The 23,451-nt window shown below is 36.4% G+C and overlaps 1 protein-coding gene across 1 annotated transcript in view; it reads left to right on the top strand.

Moving 5' to 3' along the window:
* The window catches only part of CABCOCO1 (ciliary associated calcium binding coiled-coil 1), a 115,101-nt gene extending 91,991 nt beyond the window's left edge, over positions 1-23,110 (top strand). Inside the window, 3 exon segments of the mRNA XM_032312546.1 lie at positions 16,214-16,336; positions 16,741-16,881; positions 22,459-23,110. Of these exon segments, the coding sequence (XP_032168437.1) occupies positions 16,214-16,336; positions 16,741-16,881; positions 22,459-22,533 (339 nt within the window). The 3' untranslated portion in view covers positions 22,534-23,110.
* The last annotated feature ends 341 nt before the right edge of the window (positions 23,111-23,451 follow it).

Raw genomic sequence — 23,451 nt, forward strand, 5'->3', positions numbered from 1 at the left:
GTATGTTGGTCATGTCTGAATTCTCAGGGCCTAGACAGCAGTTGGCTTATTAGTACACCCTCAGTAAAGATATGATAAAAATGGTTGTATATGTGAGAGTTTTGGAAACGTAGATTGACTTGTTTTCTGGGAGAAAGCTTTAAGGAGGAGCTGGGAGTTTAGCTGAACTTTTGAAGACATACAGGATTTATATTAATATCTTTACAGGAAATGTAAAGAAACTATATTTCTGTCACTGCCAGTCATACTTTGAGAATGCAATAAAATAATTAATATTTTACAGTAAGGGCCCTAAAAGTATACATTAAATATTCTATGTTGTCTCATTTTTTAAAGTGATTATTGCCATGTAATTTACACTTTGCTCAAGTAAGTATGACAAACGTGGCATATTTTTCATCGGTGTCACCAAGCAGCCCAGCAACAATTCATCTGATCTAATATTTCATAAATGAAACTTGTTTGAGCCAGGTGGTTTCTTTCAGATAAGTGAGGATAATCTTGGTTTGTAATCAAACAAAACTACACCTCCAGGGGCACTCTCGTGTTGCACTGGTGTATCAGCCCTAGGAGGCACTACAGAGCCAGAGCTGACACCCTCAGAAAGGAGATAACGTTCTACGCCCTGGTCCTTACTCACTGCCATGCAGCAATCGTAAACCAGCTCAATCTCCATTTAAGAAAAAAAAAAAAAATACAAACACCATCTGTGTCTTAGTAAAAAATGGAGTTAAATAAAACCGCTAATTCAATAAAGTTGAAATAAAATGACAAATGCTTCAGGAGGGAGGTACTGTGGAATGAGTTTTCATTTCCAAACACACACCTATATTCTGCAGACCTGTATTTAAGTAGATCATCCATTTGTTACTTTTCTCTTGAATCAACATCTTGTCCTTTGAAAGAGTAGCAGCATTTCAGTGCTATTCCTGTGTGTGTATAGTCAGTAATGTTTGTCAAGAGCTTTGGGAGAAAAGGACTACACAAATGTCAGTAGTTATTAATATTTGGGTTTTCAAAAATATATTTAACTATCAATACGTTTTCCATAATCTATGACCAGAGGCCCATTTGTATCCCTCCCACTATAAACATTTTAAGTAAAAATAACCATTAGCCAACAATAGTATTTCTTCTGTTCTTCCTTATAAGCAAAGTAATATTTATCAGCAATTAACAATTATGCTCACATTCTTCATGAGCCAAGTTTATTTTAAAATGTTTTTATAGTCAAGTGGTTTAATGCCACTTATTCCTCTGGCTTTGGATAATTATTATGAAGAGGAGCTAGCTGACAGTGGAAACACCCACATACTCCTCCATGCCCTTCCCTTTCTTGCTAGTGTCTTCATTTGGCTGATTCCCTAACTGGTACATCATTCAGTCATCAGCTAAGTAAAGGATGACTGACCAATAGTCCCCTATTCTAGCCCAGTTGTAGCCATTTCCACACATCGTTATAATTGATTTCGTATCCCTTCCTTCTAACTTCACCTCCAGATTGTAACCCCTTTGAGCTCAGAAATCCTACCCAGATGGAATGCACCCATCTCAATTGAACGGAACTGAAATCTAAATCTTACTCAAGAGACAAAACTCTTCTTTTAAATATGGGATCTGGTACAGCACATAGCTTACTAGCAAAGTCACAGCAAAGCCAGCAAAATGGCTTTGTACTTTTCTGTTAAGTGGTATTTCTACTTTGTTTTCTTTGAAAGATCCAAAGTATTAAAAAGGGGGGGGCAGGGGATAATGGAACAGGTGGGTTGACCTACAGCTGGTTCTCAAGTTCTCTAGCTCAAAATCTAGTTTAGCTTAAAAAAACAAATTGATTTGAGGACCTCTCACCATGTGCCCCATCCACTCATGCATTTTTAAGAAGTATACAGATTCCCACGTTTGGCATTGACTCATAAAGTGAAGAATAGGCCAAAATGTAAAGACAGTGCTACATAAAGCAATCTACAAATACGGACGTATCCTCTTTCTGGCTTAAACCAGCAACATTAGCCCTTCACTTTTATGTGCACTAAATTTCACTCTAGTTTTAATAATAACATCAATAAATATAATAATAAAACCTTGTTTATACAAGAGGTTCTTCTAGTTAAAAATGCAGTGAGACTCATGGTACTTTATACGACCCAATTTATATTCCCTTTGATGATTTGAAAGTGATAACTTCGCGTGATTCATTGCCACCTAGTTCTGAATTTTAATAACATAATGACTCATCGCGATTTTTACATTTCTTAGAGAACCAGCTTGGCCAAACTATTGCAATTGTTTTTACTGGGGTCATCTGAACTACGGTTCCCAGAATGCTCATGAAAGGGATATGCTTATGTGTTTCCAACAGCCATAATCCATCATGGCTGGTGCCAGGTCGACACATTATGAGTTTACAGTGTCAGCCCAGTGAATTAAAGCTTTGTTGTAGACCAGCTTGCTCTGCAATTATTTCCAGTTCATATCCTATAAATCATCACTCTTCACATGACAATCAGCAATTTCCACCTAATATTCTAAACATCCATGTTTTATGTTAATTGTGCTGTCTGATTCTGCACCTAGAACAATGTGACACAACTGGTACCAATAGCTTAGAAAATAAATGTCACTATCACTAGAACCTATTTAAGGAATATTCTACCTTCTCACATTTTTGTCGAGCTGTTTGGTATTTATGTTGAAATAATAGGAAATGAATTTAAATAGAAACACTTCTCATGTCTTATCTCTGCAAACAAAAAAACATAATTTACAATAAATTAGCACCGCAGTTGTTAGTGTAGCTTGGCTCTATTTTGCAATTCTCACACCGAGGCTCACAAGTTGACACTTTTTCTGATAAGGTAATCTTTATAAGGTAGTTCTGTAGGTGATTAAATCTGACAGATGCTAGGGAGATGGTGAAGTTCAGAGATGTAGCAGCAAACGCTTTAAAAAATTCTTGCTAAAATAATAAAATGCCTATGATCTACCAGCAGGAAAATCGATCTAATAAAAGAATAAATCAGTTATAAGGCTGTACTTCTGTGTCTACAACCAAAAATAAAATTATTTGCCAATAACCAAGTAAGCAAACCAATTATAGCAAAATAAACTGTAAGGAAAACGCTATTTTTTTTTTTTTAGAAGAAAGAATGGCCGTAAAATATTATCTTCCCAGGAATTTCTTAGTATTTACCATCATTGCTGAGATGAACAAAACAAAATGTTTCAAAAACAACTAGACGCTAAAGAAATAGAATTTGCCTTTTCATAACATTTTGATCTTCTATCTGTTCTTCAAAACATGCCTTGAACACCAGATCCCTCAAAGTAAATCTTCCTCTTCTCTGGGCTATGAAGTAATCAGGTGGCTGATGTTCACAGTGATACTCCCGTCCAAAATCAGTGAAGGCTCAGTTGTAGATTGTATAATTAGATTAACCCAGCTAATACTATGGCTTAGTTTTGCAATTTACCTTTATTATCTGAATGGTTTTAGTCCTAGTTTCTTACTTCTAGCCAGATTTCGAAACAGTAGCTCATTGTCCTTGCTTGTTTTTGAACACTTAAATGATGTTAGCTTTGCTGGAATCGATTGATACTACAATCTGTTGAAGCACTATATTACAGCATGTGCTGTTTTCTGATTTTCTTATCTAAATATCAGTTGCCTAATGTATGGAGTTCATTTATAAATACCAGGAAGTTCCCTACATCAAGTAAATTAACATGCCGGGCCACATTCTCTGGCTTCATTAGCAACTCTTCATGCCAGGGCTGTGTTCATACAAGTATGAAAACCAGAACGATCCTTCAAGGCTTTTCTCCTGGCCTGAATAATTTCTTCATCAGGGAAAAGGCTATACTCACTCTAATATTCCAGTCTTACCACCACGATCTATACATTTGGTATAACTCCATCTTACATGGACACCTTTTGGAAGAAACGAACCATTAATAGAGAGAAGAATACATCAAGGAGCCAGGCTAGACACCCAGATCAGGAGCGGTCTGAGTTATAGGTCATAGTAGATGGCTGAAGTTGGGGGCACGGGCTGGTGGCAGGAAGGAGATACAGAAAAAAATCATAAAATTTGGTACCTTGTATGTCAGTAGAGTTCTATAGCAGGGGGACATGGTGATAGAGTGATCTATGAACCACAGTGATTTCTTACATTTAATTATTCAATAAATATTTATTACTTTCCCATTATTTATCTGCTGCCTGCCAGGAAATGAAGAGGGGAACAAAACAGACCAAGTCCCTACCCTCAGGAGATCTTTGCTTATCGTTATTGTAGACATAAATAAGTGACATGAAAATGTATATTTAAAAAAAAAAAAAACCTGCACACTTTTAAGCTGTCTCTACATGCCTGACACTGTGTAAGTGCTTTACACATACTGATTTAATCTTTACAAAACCCAAGTGGTGGGTGACTACTATTATCCCCATTTTCTAGATGAGGACAGTGACCTTTGTTGTAGGACCACGTATGAATAAGCCTCCTCAGAGAGCTGCAGTTATGCCTTTTACTGTGTTTCAATATAGCTGGTGATATTTTGGTGCAACGAATTTTAAAATAAAATTTGTGCATTCTGTTTTTCACTCAAAATAAATGAATGATGCAAACTATGAAAACAGGTGTCTACAATCTGTAAAACAGAACACTATAGTCCCTATAGGACAGCTGTTGAGATCAAGCCAAAGCACCACTGGGTCTCTGCTAAAAGAGTAAGTTGGTACAGCTGTCTAATTCTTTTCATGAAATGGATGGGGCTGATCAGAAATTAGAGCCACAGGGTGGACAATGAAACTCGTCCACAACGGAATGAATATCTCATTCACCCAGGTTTGACTTTAAAATTATATCAGCCATGAAAATTATTTCACTGTCTTCTGTCGTGAGTAATCAGGCTATATTTAATTTTAATCATTAAAATGTAAAAATAATAAAAGCCACCAAAATAGTCTATAGTCAATTTTCTGATAAAGCAAATTTGTTTTTTTCTCCATTTGTGATTTAAATGGGCTCCAGAAAGTTTTTTGGGACTAAGTGTTAATTAAAAATATGGAAATGGATTTAAAGCACATTACAGCACACAGTGGAAGAATAATCACAAGAGATTTGTTCACACAACCATACTCATTTCTCAATGTGTTTTTTAACTGTCTAGGTTATTGGTTGCTTTTCTGCATGTGCCTGTTCCTAGAAGAAAAAAACTGTGATTCCAAAGAAAACAGTAATTACAATTACAACAAATGAGACAAAATGCTGCTTGAGTGGGAACATGCAGTTTTAGTCACCAACAGCAAACTGGTGCTCCTGTGCATTCCTGCTTACACAAATGAATTAAGCATGTTCTCAAATTTGTTTTTAAACCGAATGCCTTTTACATCTTGCCATCTCAAAAAAAATTACAACCTCCATGTCTTATTTTTGTTGAGTTAATTTTGAATTATGCACAGTAGGGCTGTGGGGAACTGGTAAATAAATTCTTCCTGAAATTCCCTGACCATTTATGGTCAGATCCCTAGTGTGCATATATCATTTCACTTTCCTCATCCTATATTTTTTCACTTGTAAACCAGAGAGAAACATTATTGGGACTCCATAAAAAAACAAGCAAACAAACAAACAGTGGGGTTCACTTGCTGCCGAGGATTAGGTGCATGGATTTTGACGTTAAATAGATCTGAGTTCAAGTTCTGCCGGAATTTGCCATTCTCTAGTTAGTTGCGTGATCTTGGCTGAGCCCAAACTCTTGAGCTTTAGGTTCTTCATCCAAATGAGGTCTATAAAACCTCTCTTCACAAGGCAGTATGAATCGAAGGACCTAATATTTATAATGTGCTTTCTAACTAGCTCAATGCCAAGCTCCGAGTAGATTCTCAATAAATGAGAGTTTCTTTTCTTCATCAGCAGTGTTCATTTTCCTGGATGGTGAGCAGTACTGCCACAACTCCAATGGGTACCATTCATATTTGTTTTGGGGGCTGGGGATGACGGTGGATGGTCAATGGAGAGCAATGTGAATCATGGACCCTGGAGGTGGGCAACTCAGAAAATCTAGGCATTTTCTGATGTTAATATTACTTCCATTAGAAGCTGTGTAGGGAGAAAGTAGTATCTCTAAGGAATTCTCTAGAATTTTAAACTATACTGTGTAAAACAATTCTTAGTCAATTTAAGCAATGCAGTCAAGTCAGTGAGAGGTGGTTTTGTTGTTTGGCATTATGGTAATCAAGCGAATACTCTAGGATTCATTCATAACTGAGAAATACAGGTATTGCCCTGATGCAACAATAAACCATTAGATTTGCTTCTCAAGTGGTACGATTTTTCATGTTAACCTTTTAAAATTGAATCATAGCAGATCAAACAAGTTGTCAGCCCTGAAAATTCTTAAATGAATCATTACCCTAATGGAGTATTTAATACCTAATGAACGCTGCCTTTGTACAAAGACCTGAGCTAGGGTCCCAAGACAAATAACACGGTCTTTGCCCTCAAGTCGTTTCCACAAAGTGGTGGGAGATCAGGCCTGCATAGCTGTGACTCAAAGTACATAGAACAAATAGTCTTCAAGGGGAACAAGCAAAATGCTCTAGCACAAGGGAGATCAAGGAAAACTTCACCGAGGTGAATGAGCTAGCCTGGAAGGGCAGATGTAGTATTGATCAGCCAGGATGAGGAAGAAGTGCCCTCCCAGCAAAGAGGGCAGCATAGGCAAGACTCACAGCTGAGAAATCACCTCCATCCACCCTTGCTGGCTGACTGACTGACTTTCTCTTTTTCCATAGCAAATGTTTATAGAGCACTCACTGTGTTGTAGGCAGTGCTTAGTGGGAAAGTAGTAATGCGGTATGGCTGGAGTTAAGATCTCTGAAGGCAAGATCTTGGCTCTGGAGGCTACAGGTGGGCACAGTTAAGAAAAATAAGGGGGCTCGTATGACACGCATCACAGAGGTGCCCCCCAACACTGATTTAATGTTAAAGCCAAGGGAGAGGGAACAACTGAAGACAACCTCAATGTTTTGAGTCCAGAAACCAAGAAGTTGGTGATGTCCTTGGGAGAGAAAGAAAATGAAAGAAGAACTGGTTTGCAGAAGATAATTAAGTAGAAATAAATGGACAAGCTGCAGCCTGTCTAAGACTCCATTAAGTACTGAGAGTGTCATCCAAATATTCTTCTACATCATGACAGAAAATACTGAATCTGAGGATCTGCACAGGCTGGCGACTTTGAGCCTTGTTTAAAATAGAGAAAAGCCCACTTGAAATTTAGTAATGTAGGAAATAGCATCTGTAACTGAACTAGAGAAGACCTAGCTTAACCCCCTGATTCTACAAATAAAGAAAACATGTTCCAGAGATACTCTCTACTGAGTGGCAGAGTCAATCCAGGACTCTGACTACACATTTAAGGGGGGAGAAGGGGAACCAGATTTCTAAAACATTCAAATCTGAAATACAGATACCACCTAAATTTTTCAGATTTGCCATGATTTCAATTTATTTTTAACAGATTATAGGTGAAAGGTGAAAGGGGTTTTTTTTTGTTTTGTTTTGTTTTGCAGAAGTCTACTGCTGTGTGTCATTGTCCACAAAACCAGTTTTGTAATTAATTTCCAAGAATTCAGATTCCATGAAAAGCCTCAGAAACCTAGAGGACCTAGAGCTGTTCCTGGGAAGGAAAGACAAGACTCTTTTTAAGTTATAGAAATAATGACACCCCCATGTATATAATAATGGGCTGCACGGCATAGAAGGAAGGACCTGGGTGCTTTCTGAAAGAGCCCAGTTTCCAGAACGCCAGGCACACAAGAGTAATCAACAGCAGTTTTCTCCCAAGCAAGAAAATCCTGCCCTGCTGATCAAAGAAGAATGACTACTGCACTTAAAGAACCAGTTAGTGGAGATTTTTTAAAAGGAGGGCTGGGGGAGGGATGGTGGAGGGAGTTAGGCTGAGGGGGAAATATTTATAACTGTGACATGTTTCCTTGTAATAATTTATGAGCCCACTGGAGAAAAAGGAAACACACAAACTATGAATAAAATATCCCGAATGTAAACATCATGCCTTCTGCGAATTTTCTTTATTTAAAAATTAAAGTTGAGGTTGACTAAAGTAAATGACTACATTTTCGTGGTCTCTTATTTCCTTGATGCTAAGGGTTACCAACTGATTTACAACTTCCTGTGTTGTTTTTTAATCTATATTTGTCAGCACATTTTTAATGTCAGATTACTTAAAATAGACATCTTGGGTCTAAGAGGTCAGGAATAATAATATTATGTTGACTTTTCTAAAGACTTCATAGCACTCTACAAACATTCTGGTTTAGCCTTTAAAAAAAAAAGCTTTTTATTTCTAAATGAAATTAATTTCAATATAGTTTTAAGAAATTTTTTGTTTGTTTTGGAGGGGTTTTTTGTTTTACTTTTTTTTTTTTTTTTTTTTTTAACTTCCAACGGATGATGACTTCAGGACCGAAGTGCAAGTCAATTGGTATGCTTTGAAGTTAAGTAAATTACATGGATAGCTTTATCCAAATAGTTTCAGCCTCCTCTTACTCAGGTAATTTAAGCTGTGAGAATAACAGGAAGTCCATGAAAAGAGAAAAACTAGAACCAAAGACTTAGGGTTCCTTCATTTATTGTAGTTTCTCTTCTAATCATTATGACTTACTGTCTCAGATTATTTTCTGCAAATTCCAGGTACTTGTTCAAAACGAGTATTCTCAAATATAAAGCCCATGAACTAATTTCATCTTCATGGAACCTATCATAAGATATAATTAGAATGAAACATAAATAAAATCAATTTTTTAAATTTATATTTGAAAATTCAAAACCAGCTTCTCAAAGCAGCAAATATAATTGCATAACTTGTCTTTATCATGCTGACTAATTTACAGATCCTGATACTTAATTCTTGAAACAGGAGATAATTTAGAGTATTTCCTCAATTTTAAATATTAAAAACCATCAAGCTTTAAATAGAATGCCCGGATGAAGCTAAAACACATTTATCCATGATGAGAACTGTTTGAAATACTCTACACTGAGTTCAGGGATATCCCTTTCAGAGTGTAACTTAGCTAAACAAATACACTCTGAGTGGCTTTTTGTTAGTTATTTTCCAATTATTTATAATAGAACCAACCATACATTCCCTCTCTCACCCTAAGGAAGTTGCAAGATAAGGTCAATCTAAGAATCAAAAGTACAATGTTGAACTTAGCAGTTTGAAGAGGTCCGGTGTTCCAATTTTCACAAAAAGGACATTCTAAAAAATGTGTCCAATAGGCCCTAAGTCCTCACCTTTGATGACATCTGTTAAAGGAAATCTTTTGGGCGTGAACTCAGTTTGGACAACCACGGGCCACACTGGATGCTGAAAAACGAAAGGTGAAAAGAGTGATACATTGGATGGGGAAGGGTGAAGAGGCCGTTTTTCTAATTTTGAAAGTTAGATGTAAACATCTCCTTTTCTAAATAGGTGGTTTGCCTTAGTCTCGATCATGTCACAGAACAACTAACTATGTTATGCTATCTAGGTCTCCAGAGAAAAGTTATTTGGGTCCGAGGAACTCTTCAAATAAGGTGGCATTGAATACATATTTGGTAATTTAAAGGCTGTAACTATATGGAAACAGGGTGACAGCATGTTCTTATCAACAAACTCTTCTCCATTAGCTGGACTCTTAGGGCAATGTTAATTATTTCATACAGAAATACCATGGACCGATATTCTCAATATGGCTACTCTACTCTTTCTTCCAGTGCTAGCATTAGAAAGATGATCCTTTCAATAATAACAGTAATTATAAATAATAATAATAATACACCTTTGGGTTTAATAATACTTTCCCTTTGAAGAACTCCCAGAATTTTCATCCACATTATTTAATTTGTGCTTGAAACAATTCAATGAAGTAGCCAGGTAGCAATTATCATTATCCTACTCTTACAGATAAACAAACTGAGGCCTAGGGATTTTCTTGGCATCACACAATTAGGAACAGAGCCAAGTCTAAAGCCTATAATTCAGTGGTCTATCCTCCAGATTATTGCCATCTTTAGAAAATATCTGGGTATGTGAAGAACTGTTCAATCCCTCAGGAAATGTTTACACCAGAACCAGATCAAAACATCTTTTCCTTTTAAATTGCATTTACACTACAAGAAGGTACTTTTTTTTTTTTTCCCCAAATTCATTAGAGAGGATTTTCTTGTCTGAGGTCATTAAGATAGGAGTACTCAGATTTCTTTTCGAATTGTAATGTTGGCCTTAAGCAGAACTACGCTTGGAAATACTAGAGATGTCTCAAATACTCTGGAATCAGTTTCTTTAGTTATTTTACTTTAAAAAAAAAAAAAATTTCAAGCCCAAGTTATAACAAAAGATCTAAATAAAAATGGGCACAAGGTGTTAACTCAAGTGTCCTAGCCGGGCTGCAATTTGGTTTACTGTGGTCTTGCCACTTCATCTGGAATGGGGAGTCTTCATTTCCTGTCCTAACTTTTCGTGGGTCACTGGTCACTGTTGAGGTGATCAGCGTGTGGATCTGATGGTCTCAAAGCTCTGTTAAGTTATAGATGTTCAAACTGCCAGTGTGTTGTGGATAAAAATAGAAGTTGCTATTAGATGTCTATTCATACCCTGCAGAAGCCTGGCAACATTTTGAACCTTTTCAAAATGTAAATACTGCATATTAAGCACAGGAAAGAAAATTAATGTGCTGCATTTGCAAATTTATTTCCAAGTCAAAAATGCAAAGGGGAGGAGGACTCTTGTAGCAGAATTGATATTCTACATTTATGGGATATATTAAGAAGTTTGTAATGGCCTGAACACAAAAGAAAACACTTTAGAAATGGATTAATTGAAGTTTCTCTGATAATCTGAGCTTTTGAATTTCCTCTCTTTTGATTTTAAATTTATGGCCTCAGTATGACATTACCAGAGTTTATTGCATTTTGCAGGTGGCACTCATATGTTGTTACTTTTGGTGTGGTATATTGTGGGCAATGGGTTACAATTTTTGTTAAAAATTTCCAGAACCACACATGTACCTCTTCATTAGACTTGCAAATGAGTAATGCCTTTTTTCAAGGGGAGAAAATAGTTAAAACATTACAGGAATTTTTTTGCCTTTTTTCCTTAGTATTGGGAAATGTTTGTAATAAAGTTTGCTTTTTGAAACTTTGACATTTTGTAGTAAGTTTTGATTTACATATGAAGTCATCATCTGACAATTTGAAACAAATGTCTTTTTAAAGCATACCAGTTTTTTGTACGTATTTCTATCGCTCCAAAAAGGTTTAACAGATTTATCTTGCTTTCTGCTGTTCAAAACAGTGGAGAGTTGTCATTTCAATGGCATTTTTAATATCTTGAATATTTTAATAATTGGATTTAATAATTTAGTAATTGCCACCTTGATCATGGATTTTATCAGTACAACCACTATCCACAAATCCACCCACACTTTTTTTCAAAGAAAAATAAAAAATAAGTAACAATAAACAAAAACATTAAAAAAAAAAAAGGATAACAAAAACAGTAACCCAGACTTCGTACTATCATTAACACGAACACATAAAATAGAAAAAGAAAGCATGTAGTAACACAATTTTCAGATACAATTTTTATACTTCTCAGACACAATAAAATCTGGAGCAGATTCTAATTCCTATAAGCATTCTTTAAACCTACACTGACCCTGTACTTAGTTCCAGGAGGACTCAAAATTCCTATCACTTATTCCCATGATAGATGTCCATTTCATATTGAATATGTAAAATCTTAAAAGTATTCTAGTGATTTCATTTGGCTTGTAAAGTAAAGATCTTGGATTTTTTAAAACCTACATAATGTTTCAGTGATGAAATTTTGTACTTACGAGTATTAAATTATGCCAAAAAGCCATTTACTTGATATTCTTTAAATACCATAGCACAATTCAACTAAAGCTCAGATTGTAGACCATCTTAAATAACACTAATGCAGTGTGCACGTAATGAACAATATAGCTAACTTAAGTTAATTTTCATGTAACAGATAACATCTGGGGGAAATGTATATTGGTAAGTTATGCAAAACTAATTTTCTAGCGACCACATCTGTAGATGTTATTTATTGTATGTTCACTTAACAGTCCATTATTCTGTTTAGAAATCTATTCTCTTCTTTATTAGAACTTTTAATGTACTCACCTTGGTTCAAATGGTCTGCTCATTATCAGAAAAAATATAAATGGCATTCACATGGAACAACATGATTGTTTTTATTATATCCATTTGTGTGCAAGCATTCAAAAATGGCAAGAGAAACACATTTATTGCTTTACATTCAAAGTAATATTTAGGGGGTATTTGAAAGTCAAGCAAAACCAATCATTTGGCCAAATGGATGTATGTGTATAATCAGAAACTCCTGATTTTTAATCTCAGCATTAGGCCTCAGGCAAGTCACTTAAAGTCTTTTCCTTTGTTTCCTGCTCTGAAGATTATGGGTGCTATTCTCTTAGAGAAGAAGAAAGGGTGCTTGCTAAATCAGGGTACCAAATAGGAGCGTTTTTTTAATAAACATACTTGATCCTTTTTCTGTTTTTATTTTCCTAGGTTTAAGAGGTAACATATTAGACTTTTGAGGAAAAAAATATGAGACAATTACAATGCTACAGGAATGTATAAAAATAGTTATAAAACTAGCTTTATTTAATTTGCCTCAACTATTCATAGACTTGAGGAAATTATAACGTTCTTTCAGAAAATCTAACTTAATAAAGCTGACCATGTCTTTCTGTTTTAAATAGATTTTATTACAGAACCAGTGATGTTGTAAAACATGAGGTTTTGTTAAAAAAAAAATACAAAGGCCTAATTGTATTTTTTTAAGAAAGTATTGCATCAGACGGTTTCATTTAAACATATTTGCTAGCTCTCTGCTCTCACCACAATTATTGATTCTAATTTTCCTTAAACTTATTTTTTAAAAAGACTTCTTAATGGGGGAAAATCACTATGATGCTTCTGGCACTAGATTTATTTCAAACTATATATTTGATAGTATGTCTTCTTATTAATGAGGTGACATTATATTTACCCCCATCTAAAACTGGGGCGTTTCTTTCCTTTGTAGTATCTTAGTAACAAAGCCAAATGTAACTCTTTGTGAAAGAGAAAAATGTGGCTATGATTTGGTTCACTGATAGTATGCAAAACACTCTGAAGAAATTCTCACCACAAGTTTTTGTGCAGCAATTAAATCAAATGAATAGCTGTATGAGTTATGAGATATATTCATAAAAATCAAGCAAAAGATGTTCTTGAGATAAATAGGAGTTCCACTCCACCAAAAAAATTAATTAATTAATTAATTAATTAAATAAAAACGTAGGGCTGGAAGTGGCCCAAGTTCCCAAGTATGTGCCCGACACACACACACAAACACACACACACACACACACACACACACACTGCCAAAGACCAGGAAAACTGGGTAATTGGCAAGTAGTTCAGATGAGCCTCGTAAAGAAATGCGGACCACAGAGGTGTGAGGGACGAAACTTGCCCACAAATGTGTCTCTTGCACTTATGTGTACCATCCGATGGAAGAAAAGGCATGAGGGGGGAGGGGGGAATCTGTTACCACCAGGATGCAGAGGTGATCTGCTGAGAACTTCCACGAGAGGGTCAGAAAAAATTCGCAGAAAGTCCTAGCCTGTGTGTAGAAAAGCAGAGCTGCAAGACAGATTTGGCAAGAGCAGCAAAATAAAATTCTGCTTCAATAAAAGAAATATTTTACCTTGAAGGTTTGCTCATGCTTTCCTTCTCTGGGCATACAGTAAAAGCAGCAAACCCTACTGGGTTCCTTGCTCTCTGCTTTCCAATGGCTGAGTTGCCACCACTTCCCCCAAATTCCCATTCCTCACCCTCTGTGAGCGTGTGCACCACTCATTAAATGCTTCATCATCCACCCTTGTCTCTGGATTCCCATGTGCAGCTTATTTATTTTACTGATAATGTTGCAAAGAACACTAAATTATATTTAGCTGTTTCATTTTCCAAGCTTGGTAAAATAAAGAGCAATATAAGGTGTGGGAGGATGAAAAGAAGACACAAATAATTTTGTGGGAAGAAGAAAACGTTTGCATGTCTCATTTAGGGGAAAAGATGACTTGTGAACATGATGAAAGAAAAGGATTGTTCTATATTTTTTATGTTTCTATTAATGTTTCGTCAATTTAAGAAAAATAATCTGGAATGATGTCACCTAACAGAATAGATATTAAGTGATTAATAATAAATCAATAATTTCCAAGTACAGCAACATGATGACATGGATACTGAACACTGCACAGGCTGAGAAGTCGGCACAGCAGGGTTTAACTCCCAGCCTGGGCCCTCGGTGATGATTTGACCTTAAGTCAACCATTTAATCTCTTGGTTTCCAAATTGCCTTGACTATTAACTTCTATCTAACACTTCAGTCTTTCTCTAGATTTACTAAGCAGCAACTTTCTATAAAATCGAATTAAAGTTAATAATATGAATTCAATATGAAATACATTGGGATGACCAAGCATTAGCTTAAGTTTTCAGGACATTCCCAAACCTATCTAAATAAAAAAATATTACAAATATTCAATTATTAATATTCATAATGTTTCAATCATTTTGAAACATTACAGTCTGTAAGTTATACATGATCACATGTTTAACATGAAAGTTAACTTGAAATATTGTGGAGAAGAGGTTGGGTTATGGATAGTGGGGAGGGTATGTGCTATGGTGAGTGCTGTGAAGTGTGTAAGCCTGACGATTCACAGACCTGTACCTTTGGGGCAAATAATACATTGCATGTTAATAAAAATAATTAATCAAAAATAACAATTAAAAAAAGAAATATTGTGGAGAATTTAGAAATGAATGGATGATGATTTCCAGTTTTTCCAGGTCCTGGAGGATAGTAATTAGCTGGTGATTTTATGCATTTCCAGACTTTTGTCTTTAAACATGTATGTTCATGGTTTGTCTTTGTCAGCACATGGTGGGTAGCTTCACCTCTAGGCCTCAAAAGCAAGCTCCCTGTATAAACGAGAACATCAACGTACTGATGTACAGTGAGGAGTTTAATAGGGCATGACGATCAAAGCACTGAGCTCGGCACTTCTTTATAGATCAATGGAGATGGGAAGTCAAATTACAATCAAAATGTTGAATTGTTAGAATCAGAAATTTAACAAAACGAATTAAATGATTCAGATGTTTGCCATCATCAGTACCTTCCTCTCTTTCTCACCTCCAAGTCATGGTGGGATGGACACCACTTAAGTTGACTTCTTTGACTCCTATTTCTTCATTTCCAGTTTTGACCTACCATTGCCCTCCCTCAGTTTTGCCCACTTGCTACACAATTCTGAAGTGCTCCTGGTGAGGTCTCGCCTTGCCCTCTGTGTTTTCGGTTGGTTTTGCAGATCTCCTCTCTGATTCATAGTGTACTGACTTTATGCATTAACCTTCAGAGCCTTTATTGTCCTCATCACCAAGTTCTCGGTGGTCACTTTGCCATTGCCCCCAAGAATGGCCACACTCTGCTGAGTAACGTTGATCACCATTAGGCTGTTGGTAAATATTTCAAGCGCCCAACCTCTGCCAGAACTGGAGAAGGTATACAAAGGATCTAAAGCGTGGTCTCTAACTTCAGAGAGCTTGAAGGAAACAGGAGGGGACACTGATGCATAAAACAATTAAAAATCAAAAAAAAAATTAAAGATCAAGGCCGTATAAAATGGAGTCCTAAGCCACATAGTATAGAAAGAGAATAAGACAGTGAGAAGAATAAAATGCTAATTATCAGATACAGAGATACAGAGAACAAAAAGCAACAGAGAACTAAGAGGGCAGTGGTGTCAAGAATTCAGAGGAGATAGCACTTAAAAGATAATAGACTTGGAACTATGTATAAACATATGCATACTCATGTAAAAATTTTATGTTACATTAATCATACATAATTCTGTGTTATATAATTTTAATTAGTTTAATTGATAATAGGTATATGATGTATGTTATATAATATGTGCTATGTATTATATACTATATATTCATTACAATATATAGAGAGAGATGAATGAACTGGCCGAAATTGTGGTTAGTCACCAAAGGCTTTTTCATAATACAGCTCTTTTCTTCCCCTTCAGCAAGTGTTAGAGGTTGTCAAGCCTTCAGGTGGTCTCTTCCCAGATCCTCTAGAAGAAGGAATCTCATTTGATATTTATTCAACATTCATAGAGACACCCCCAAAACTGGATACAGAAATGAAGGTAGGCGTCCTTCTGTCTCTTAATTCACCTTGTTTCAGCATTATATTCTCTATGGGCAGGAGAAAAAAAAAAATGCTCTTCCGTTGTCTTCCTTCTGATTTTTCCCAGCTCAATATAAATATTTCTTTTAGAGTTGACTAGCTGGTGGGCCAGCTGAGGATGGCTCAGCAATTTTAATCTCTCTACCTTCACTTTCCTCAAAGTAAGCACTGATTAGCAGCCCCATGACTTGATCTGTCCTGATGCTCATGAATAACAGAAATGCGGGATAACATCCAATCAAAATCTTCTTCCAGATTGACATCGTTCCTTGTAGAAAAGCACCCAGGAGAGGACTGTGGGCACATATAAATCACTGAATGTTCCAGAAGTCACTTAAGTGTGCTTTCCTTTTAATATTCCAGGGATTGGATCAAGAACAAGGCCCTGAGGAATCTAAATCAGAAGCCAACACTTTCGCCGTGGATCCTTTAATGGGTTTCACCATCAAGGATATCAAAGCAGTGTTGGATCAAGTCACAGATGATATTGTAATTGGCCTTCAGGTACTCACCCTTGATAGTGTGCTCACTTACTTTATTATTACTGGTTAATTAGCCAGCCTGAGCTTTAATGTCTGTAAACACTACCCACACTCTGCCAGCAAGAGTGATCCTTAGGATGGAGGACTTCAATTTCACATCTCCACGTAATTCACAGTTGAGTCATCAGAGACTCAATAAGATCACAAAACAGATTCACCAACAACACCTAGTGGTGGGGTGTGTTGCCAGTTTCCAAAATCCCCCATCATCAGAACCCAAAAAGTCACACAGTAAAGACTCCATGCCTGTCACACTCTAAACATGGCTCATACAAGAGTAAACCGAGAACGAACGTGGAATTTCAACCACGGTTCTTAGGTAAGTCTTCTCACCAAATTTGTAAGAAGAGGCCTAAAAATCCTTGAGCTCCCTTTCAGGTAGTTTGTTCATTTTTAAGTACCATTAGTAGCTAAGCCATGTTCACCAAAGGCTGCATGGAAATGGGGATGGGACAGCTATCCCGGTAGCTCACGGATCAATCAGTTTAACTTTATGTTTAATCTTTTTTTCCTGTCCAAACAAGACAAAAACCCATCTTTACCTGAACACAAAGATTTAACATCATTTTTCAGGCAAAATGGTTAAATAAGTGAATTGGATATCTTAAGAAGATTTATGATTTCTTGTAGAAATGACCATGAATCAATAGAACAACATACTACATGGTTAAAATATTAATGCATCTCAGGGAGGGATTTAATTGTTATCTGAACATGAGATGATATATGAAAAGCACATCATATTAACAACTAATTTAGAGAGAGCAAAAGATTGGCTTGGCATAAGCATACCTTGTTACTTGTTTAATCATCAAACGCTAATGCACTATTTACATGAACATTTAATGATTTGATACGAACAGAATCAGCCAAAGTCCTCAGCTTAATAAGGGGTGTTTAGTGTTTACCAGAAATAGTGGTAGAACACGTTTTACACAAAGCTTTATTGTTAACAATCCCATGAATGTAATAACTGGTTACTGTGTGGAAGGGCAGAGTGCAGTTGAATTAAACTGAGTTCAGAACATATCTCCTTTTTAGATTTGATAACATTTCATCTAAATATAGTTTATGTATAATCATGGCCCTGGGCTCCTTTGCCATCCTGCAGCTCTGAAATTATTGCTGAGGAACTACTAGACAGTAATAGAATTGTTTGCAGGCTCCCAAAATTGAAAACATCTTTACCAAGGCCATGTTCCATGTAGTGAGCAGTATATTTTTAACTGTTCATTGAATTTTTTTTTTAACTGTTAGAGTTTGCAACACTTATACCACTACTCTATAACAGAAAGAATATGATTACTGTATGCGTGTATTATTGTCTCTTTGGCCTGAAGCCAACCTTCCTGGCCCTGGAAGTTCATTAGCTGGTTCATCTAAATGCAATTAGGCATAGAAAGGACTTAGACCAGAGGTGGTGGGAGCAGATCTTTTAGGTGCCACAATCCTTTCCATTTTAAGTGGATTCATGGACATTAATCTGGGCCAAATTACTGCTGATTTTTTCAGTAAAATGGCTTGGTGATGTGGATTTATACAATGTCTCAAGATATAGCAAACCCTTTTATGTCTTTTCTCTCAACAGTCCTGGTAAACTACATGAGTAAGAGTCAGGCACTTCCCTGATAAGTAAATTGGAAAATGATAGACATGGAAAGACTAAATCATTTATCCAGCATTTCCAGAGTCAGAAACTGTTGAAAGGCCCCGAATGGGAGCTGTGACCTGGATTCTAGTTCTAATCCCAGTGTTATCCACAAAAACCACACAACCTCTAATATCACAACCAGACTACTTTGGACTTTAATACTCCAGTGGTGTGGCACGATTTCAGTGTTTACCCTTGTGTCTTGGTCAAGTCCCAAGTTTAATTACTCTCTGCCTACCTAAAATTTTTCCCCTGTTTTAGATAGGTAGGTTATTTTCCCCTTCTAAACCCTGACTTCCAATGTTGCTCGCTCTTAAAATTGCAACGGTCCTGTTCAAAGGTAGCCACATGTCAGTGGTCAGGGTAGGAACATGCTGACTGGCTGTAGGAACAGTTAATGAATTAATATTTGCAAGATGTTTTCAATTTTCCAATAGTTTTTTTTTCTCCTTTATTTAAGAGCCATGTTGTTATTATAATTTTTGGAGGAAACAGCAGTAGAGAATTCATGTTTTGAATCCAGTTTTTTTAAAGCTCCTTCTCCAGTGTGGTTTCAGGCATTTTCACTTTTTATAACTCAGAAATTTCAGAGAATGTAGTGCGAATCTTTAAATTTTTTATGTTAATCCACTTACTTTCCCATTGACGCACTTTATAGTTCTAGAGATTTATTAAGAATGAAGTTATCTTGGCCCTGAGATGTTAATTAAAATTATACTGAATAGAGCAAACATTTTAAGCTTATATAGTTTAGGTATTATAATTTTAAAGATACATTCAAAATGAAATTATTTTGGCCCTGAGTTGTATAATAAAAATTATACCCAATGGAACAAACTTTAATATATTTAAAGAATTACGTTTCAGAGAAATATGAATACTAACACTAAATTCTTACATTAATTGTTGGCTGTTGGCCCTGTCCAAGCAACAGGGCAAAATAATGTAAAAACCTTGAGGGAAGTTTGCCATCTTGGGACTTGAGGTATTTTTAGGTCAACTTGAACTTCCAGGTTAGAAAAACTGAATGGGAGAACACCTCAAGGTAGTGGTCAGTGAGAGGATACTGAGCCCAGGTCATAGGTTTTCTTTCTTTTTTTTTTTTTATTAGGTCTTGTACTATTATTATTTTTTTAAGATTTTATTTATTTATTTGACAGACAGAGATCACAAGTAGGCAGAGAGGCAGGCAGAGAGAGAGGAGGAAGTAGGTCCCCCTATGAGCAGAGAGCCCAATGTGGGGCTTGATACCAGGACCCTGGGATCATGACCCAAGCTGAAGGCAGAGGCTTTAACCCACTGAGCCACCTAGGCACCCCGGTCATAGGTTTTCCATTCTTACCTTAAAGGCAATAGAAACTTTCCCTATGCTAGTGGTTGTGGGATAGCTAATCATCTGCTCAGCAGCATTTGAAGAATAACATGGAGATGTGGTAGACTAATGACAACCTCGTTCTTGACCAGAGCAGGAGGCTTTTCATCCAGGCTCTGCTGGTTGTACCTGAACTGAAGTACTGATCACCATGGTCTAGAGATCTGAGATGTCAGCACACAATGCTATTTGGCACAGACTTTATCCTCACGAACCTTCTCCCCCAAGCCCACACCTGTGTCAATGATTTTTGTTTCGGTGAAATACCAGAGAGGTCTCTGGGTTAATGTGCAAACACAGGTGACACAGTAAAACAGAAGCTGGTGTCCTTAGTTGAAAGAAATGAAAGTATAAGACATAGAACACATAGAACACATCAATTGAAAGTGGGAAGAGTTAATTAACTGCTTAGTTAGAGTAATGTTTCTCAATCCTTTGGAATTGTGACAAGATTATTTCTTCAAACCATTTCAATTTCTATATCATCTATTAGGTTGCACACCAGAAAGAAGCAGGAGTAACATATTTTAAAAATATTTCACAGTCATACTACTGAAATATAACATTGGTGAATATATCAGAAAATTAGGAGTTGGAATTACAAATTTAAAAGTTAGCATGTAATGTTAACATACTTAATTTTTAACTACTTAATTTTTCAGGTAAGAACTAATACCCAAGGTGGCTAAGTGACTTATCCATACATAACTAAATTAATCCATCTCCTAGACCAGTGCTCTTTCCACCTCTACTAAAACCATGACCGAGGGGATTAGTGATTTCTGAAAAATGACAGAGTTCCTTTATAATCTGGAGACCCATGTTCATTCTTCCTTGCCTCCTCACCCAACCACCAAGAAAGGAAGAAGGAAAAAAAATGAGAAACCAGAGGCCAGAGCCTCAGGTAGGGCTTGATAAAACTTGAATCGGGGCACCTTTGTGACTCAGTCGGTTAGGTGTCTGACTCTTGATTTCAGGTCAGGTCATGATCTCAGGCTGCTGAGATGGAGCCCCACGTCAGGACTGCACTCAGCAGGGAGTCTGCTTGAGAGTCTCTCCCTCTCCCTCTGCCCCACCTCATGCATGCTCTCTCTCTCTTTCAAAAGTAAATAAATCTTTTTTAAAAATAATAACAATGAGGGATGCCTGGGTGGCTCAGTTGGTTAAGCGGCTGCCTTTGGCTCAGGTCATGATCCCAGCGTCCTGGGATTGAGTCCTGTATCGGGCTCCTTGCTCCATGGGGAGCCTGCTTCTCCCTCTGCCACTCTGTCTGCCTGTGCTCACTCTCTCTCTCTCTGACAAATAAATAAATAAAATCTTTTAAAAAATAATAATAATAACAATAAAAAATAACTTGAATCAAAAAGACAGATACTCACATAAGGATCTAGAATTGTTAACATCAATGATCTTTCAGAAATATTGATTCTTACCATGAAAGTGAAACAAAATCTTATCCGATAAGGTAACCAGGGTGTACAATTCAAAACTATCTATTACAGTTACACTCATAAATAAATAAAGAAGAACGAACATTTATATGTAGCCCAAAACAGTATTTGATTTTTTAAATGTATTCTGTATAAATTGAAATAACAGAAGTTTCTCAAAATGCAGTAACCCCGAAGACATCAAATTATGTTATAGATGTTAGCATTCTAAACTTCAAATTGCTTATTAATAGTTATGTGTATGAACTACTCCTCGTACGGTCGTAAACGTTTCTTAAATCACCTAAACAAAACACCAGTTTTGCCACATCGCTCGCCACTGGCTTCTCAATACATAATTTTATTATCTGTCATGAAAAAGGGAAGACATTTCCGGGACTACTAATGTTCAGATAATGTGGAAGGATTTCTGGAATTGTGCAGGTAGTAATGTCAGCCCACAGAATATCACTGCCAGAGGCTAAATGCTATCACAGCTGCAGCAAACACTCAAACCTGTCAGCAATCACGTACTTTTTTCTACCCAAACTGTACCACAAAGTGGCATAATTCCAAGAGTTATAATGTATGATGAATATTCTTAATTATGAAAACTGTTCTAATTGTGAGATTATTTGTGTTGTGATTTCACAACAGAAGCTTTCTGAGATCTCATTTAGAAGGTATTACACAGGAGACAAAAACATCATGGCACAGGGGTGGGGGGAGCCACGACGCCGCCCTCACTGAGCCCAGAGCAGTTATTCTGATTCGGTGCTTATTGGTAAAGTCTGTCTGAAAATACAGATAAATTATCCTATCTCCCAACACAAGGCTATGTGAAAAATGGCTGTCCCAATACCACTTCCTGTTCACAGCAGCCATGCTATACGTCGGGAATGTGCACAGAAATATGATAAAGTTTATCACATCACTACAGGCTGAAACACGGCTCTGTCTGCAAAACAGGAAGGTGTGTGAGGGATAATGTCTGTCTTTAGGCACTATAGTATGTCAAAACCACAAAGACAATGTGCAGCAAAAGATAGCTCCATCATAACCACTTTTTTATGATTGTCTTCACAGACCGAGATAAACGAAAAGCTGCAAATACAGGAAGAGGCCTTTAATGCACGAATAGAAAAATTGAAAAAGGCCTGAGGACCCAGTACAAGGAGAACGATGCTAAACTTCACAGAAACAAACACAACCAGCCAGAATAATAGACCCTACTTAGCAGCCGAACTCCTTCATTTTGTTGGGAGAGGAAAACCAAGATCCACATTTTATTATCTGAAGTAATTAGAAAAGTATTGGCCCCCATTTTGCTATCTCCTGTCCCGTAACAGCCTCCAAATTTATGGCACTAAGAGTAATAAGGACATTTTGTATACAAGAGTTTGGAGAATTATATATAAAAATACAATTACTTTTACGATACTCCTTTGACATTTTGACTAATAAATGCTATTCATCTTCAGGGAGAATGAAGCCAACTTTTTTAAATAAGGAAAAATAATAATAATTTTATCCATATTGACCCAGTGAGCTGCCACATTACTGGAGCCCTGTGAACAGATACGATACTGCCAAGGATAAAACATGCTAAACAATAGTAATTAAAATGCATATACTATGGGTTTTTTTCTCCCCCTTAAATCACTTGGTTTTCTTATTTAAACGTTTCAGTGTGAAGCCAATTTTCTGAAATTATATAATGCAGTTTGAAGCACTTTAATTTATTCTGTACTGTATTTGTTATTTCTAATCTTGTTACTCTCCCAGGAGAATACATGACCTATATAAAAAGAAGCAATGTATAAATGGTTATTAAAGACCAACCTATATATAGATTGTAAAAATCTTAAATACAAATCAAACTCACAGAGCTCTTAAAATTAACTGTTATATTGCAGTAGAATGATTGAAAACACCTCAAGCCCCTTAAATATGCTTAGTAAAATATGATTTTAGAAGAAAAATATCCATTTGCCAACTGATTGTTTCAGGTTGGATAAATTAAAATAATAGCTAGCTAGATCCTTTCCAAATTTCTTAGACTTTAGAGTATCTGAGAAT

Source organism: Mustela erminea, chromosome 14 (assembly GCF_009829155.1).
Source record: "Mustela erminea isolate mMusErm1 chromosome 14, mMusErm1.Pri, whole genome shotgun sequence".
Taxonomy (NCBI): Eukaryota; Metazoa; Chordata; class Mammalia; order Carnivora; family Mustelidae; genus Mustela; species Mustela erminea.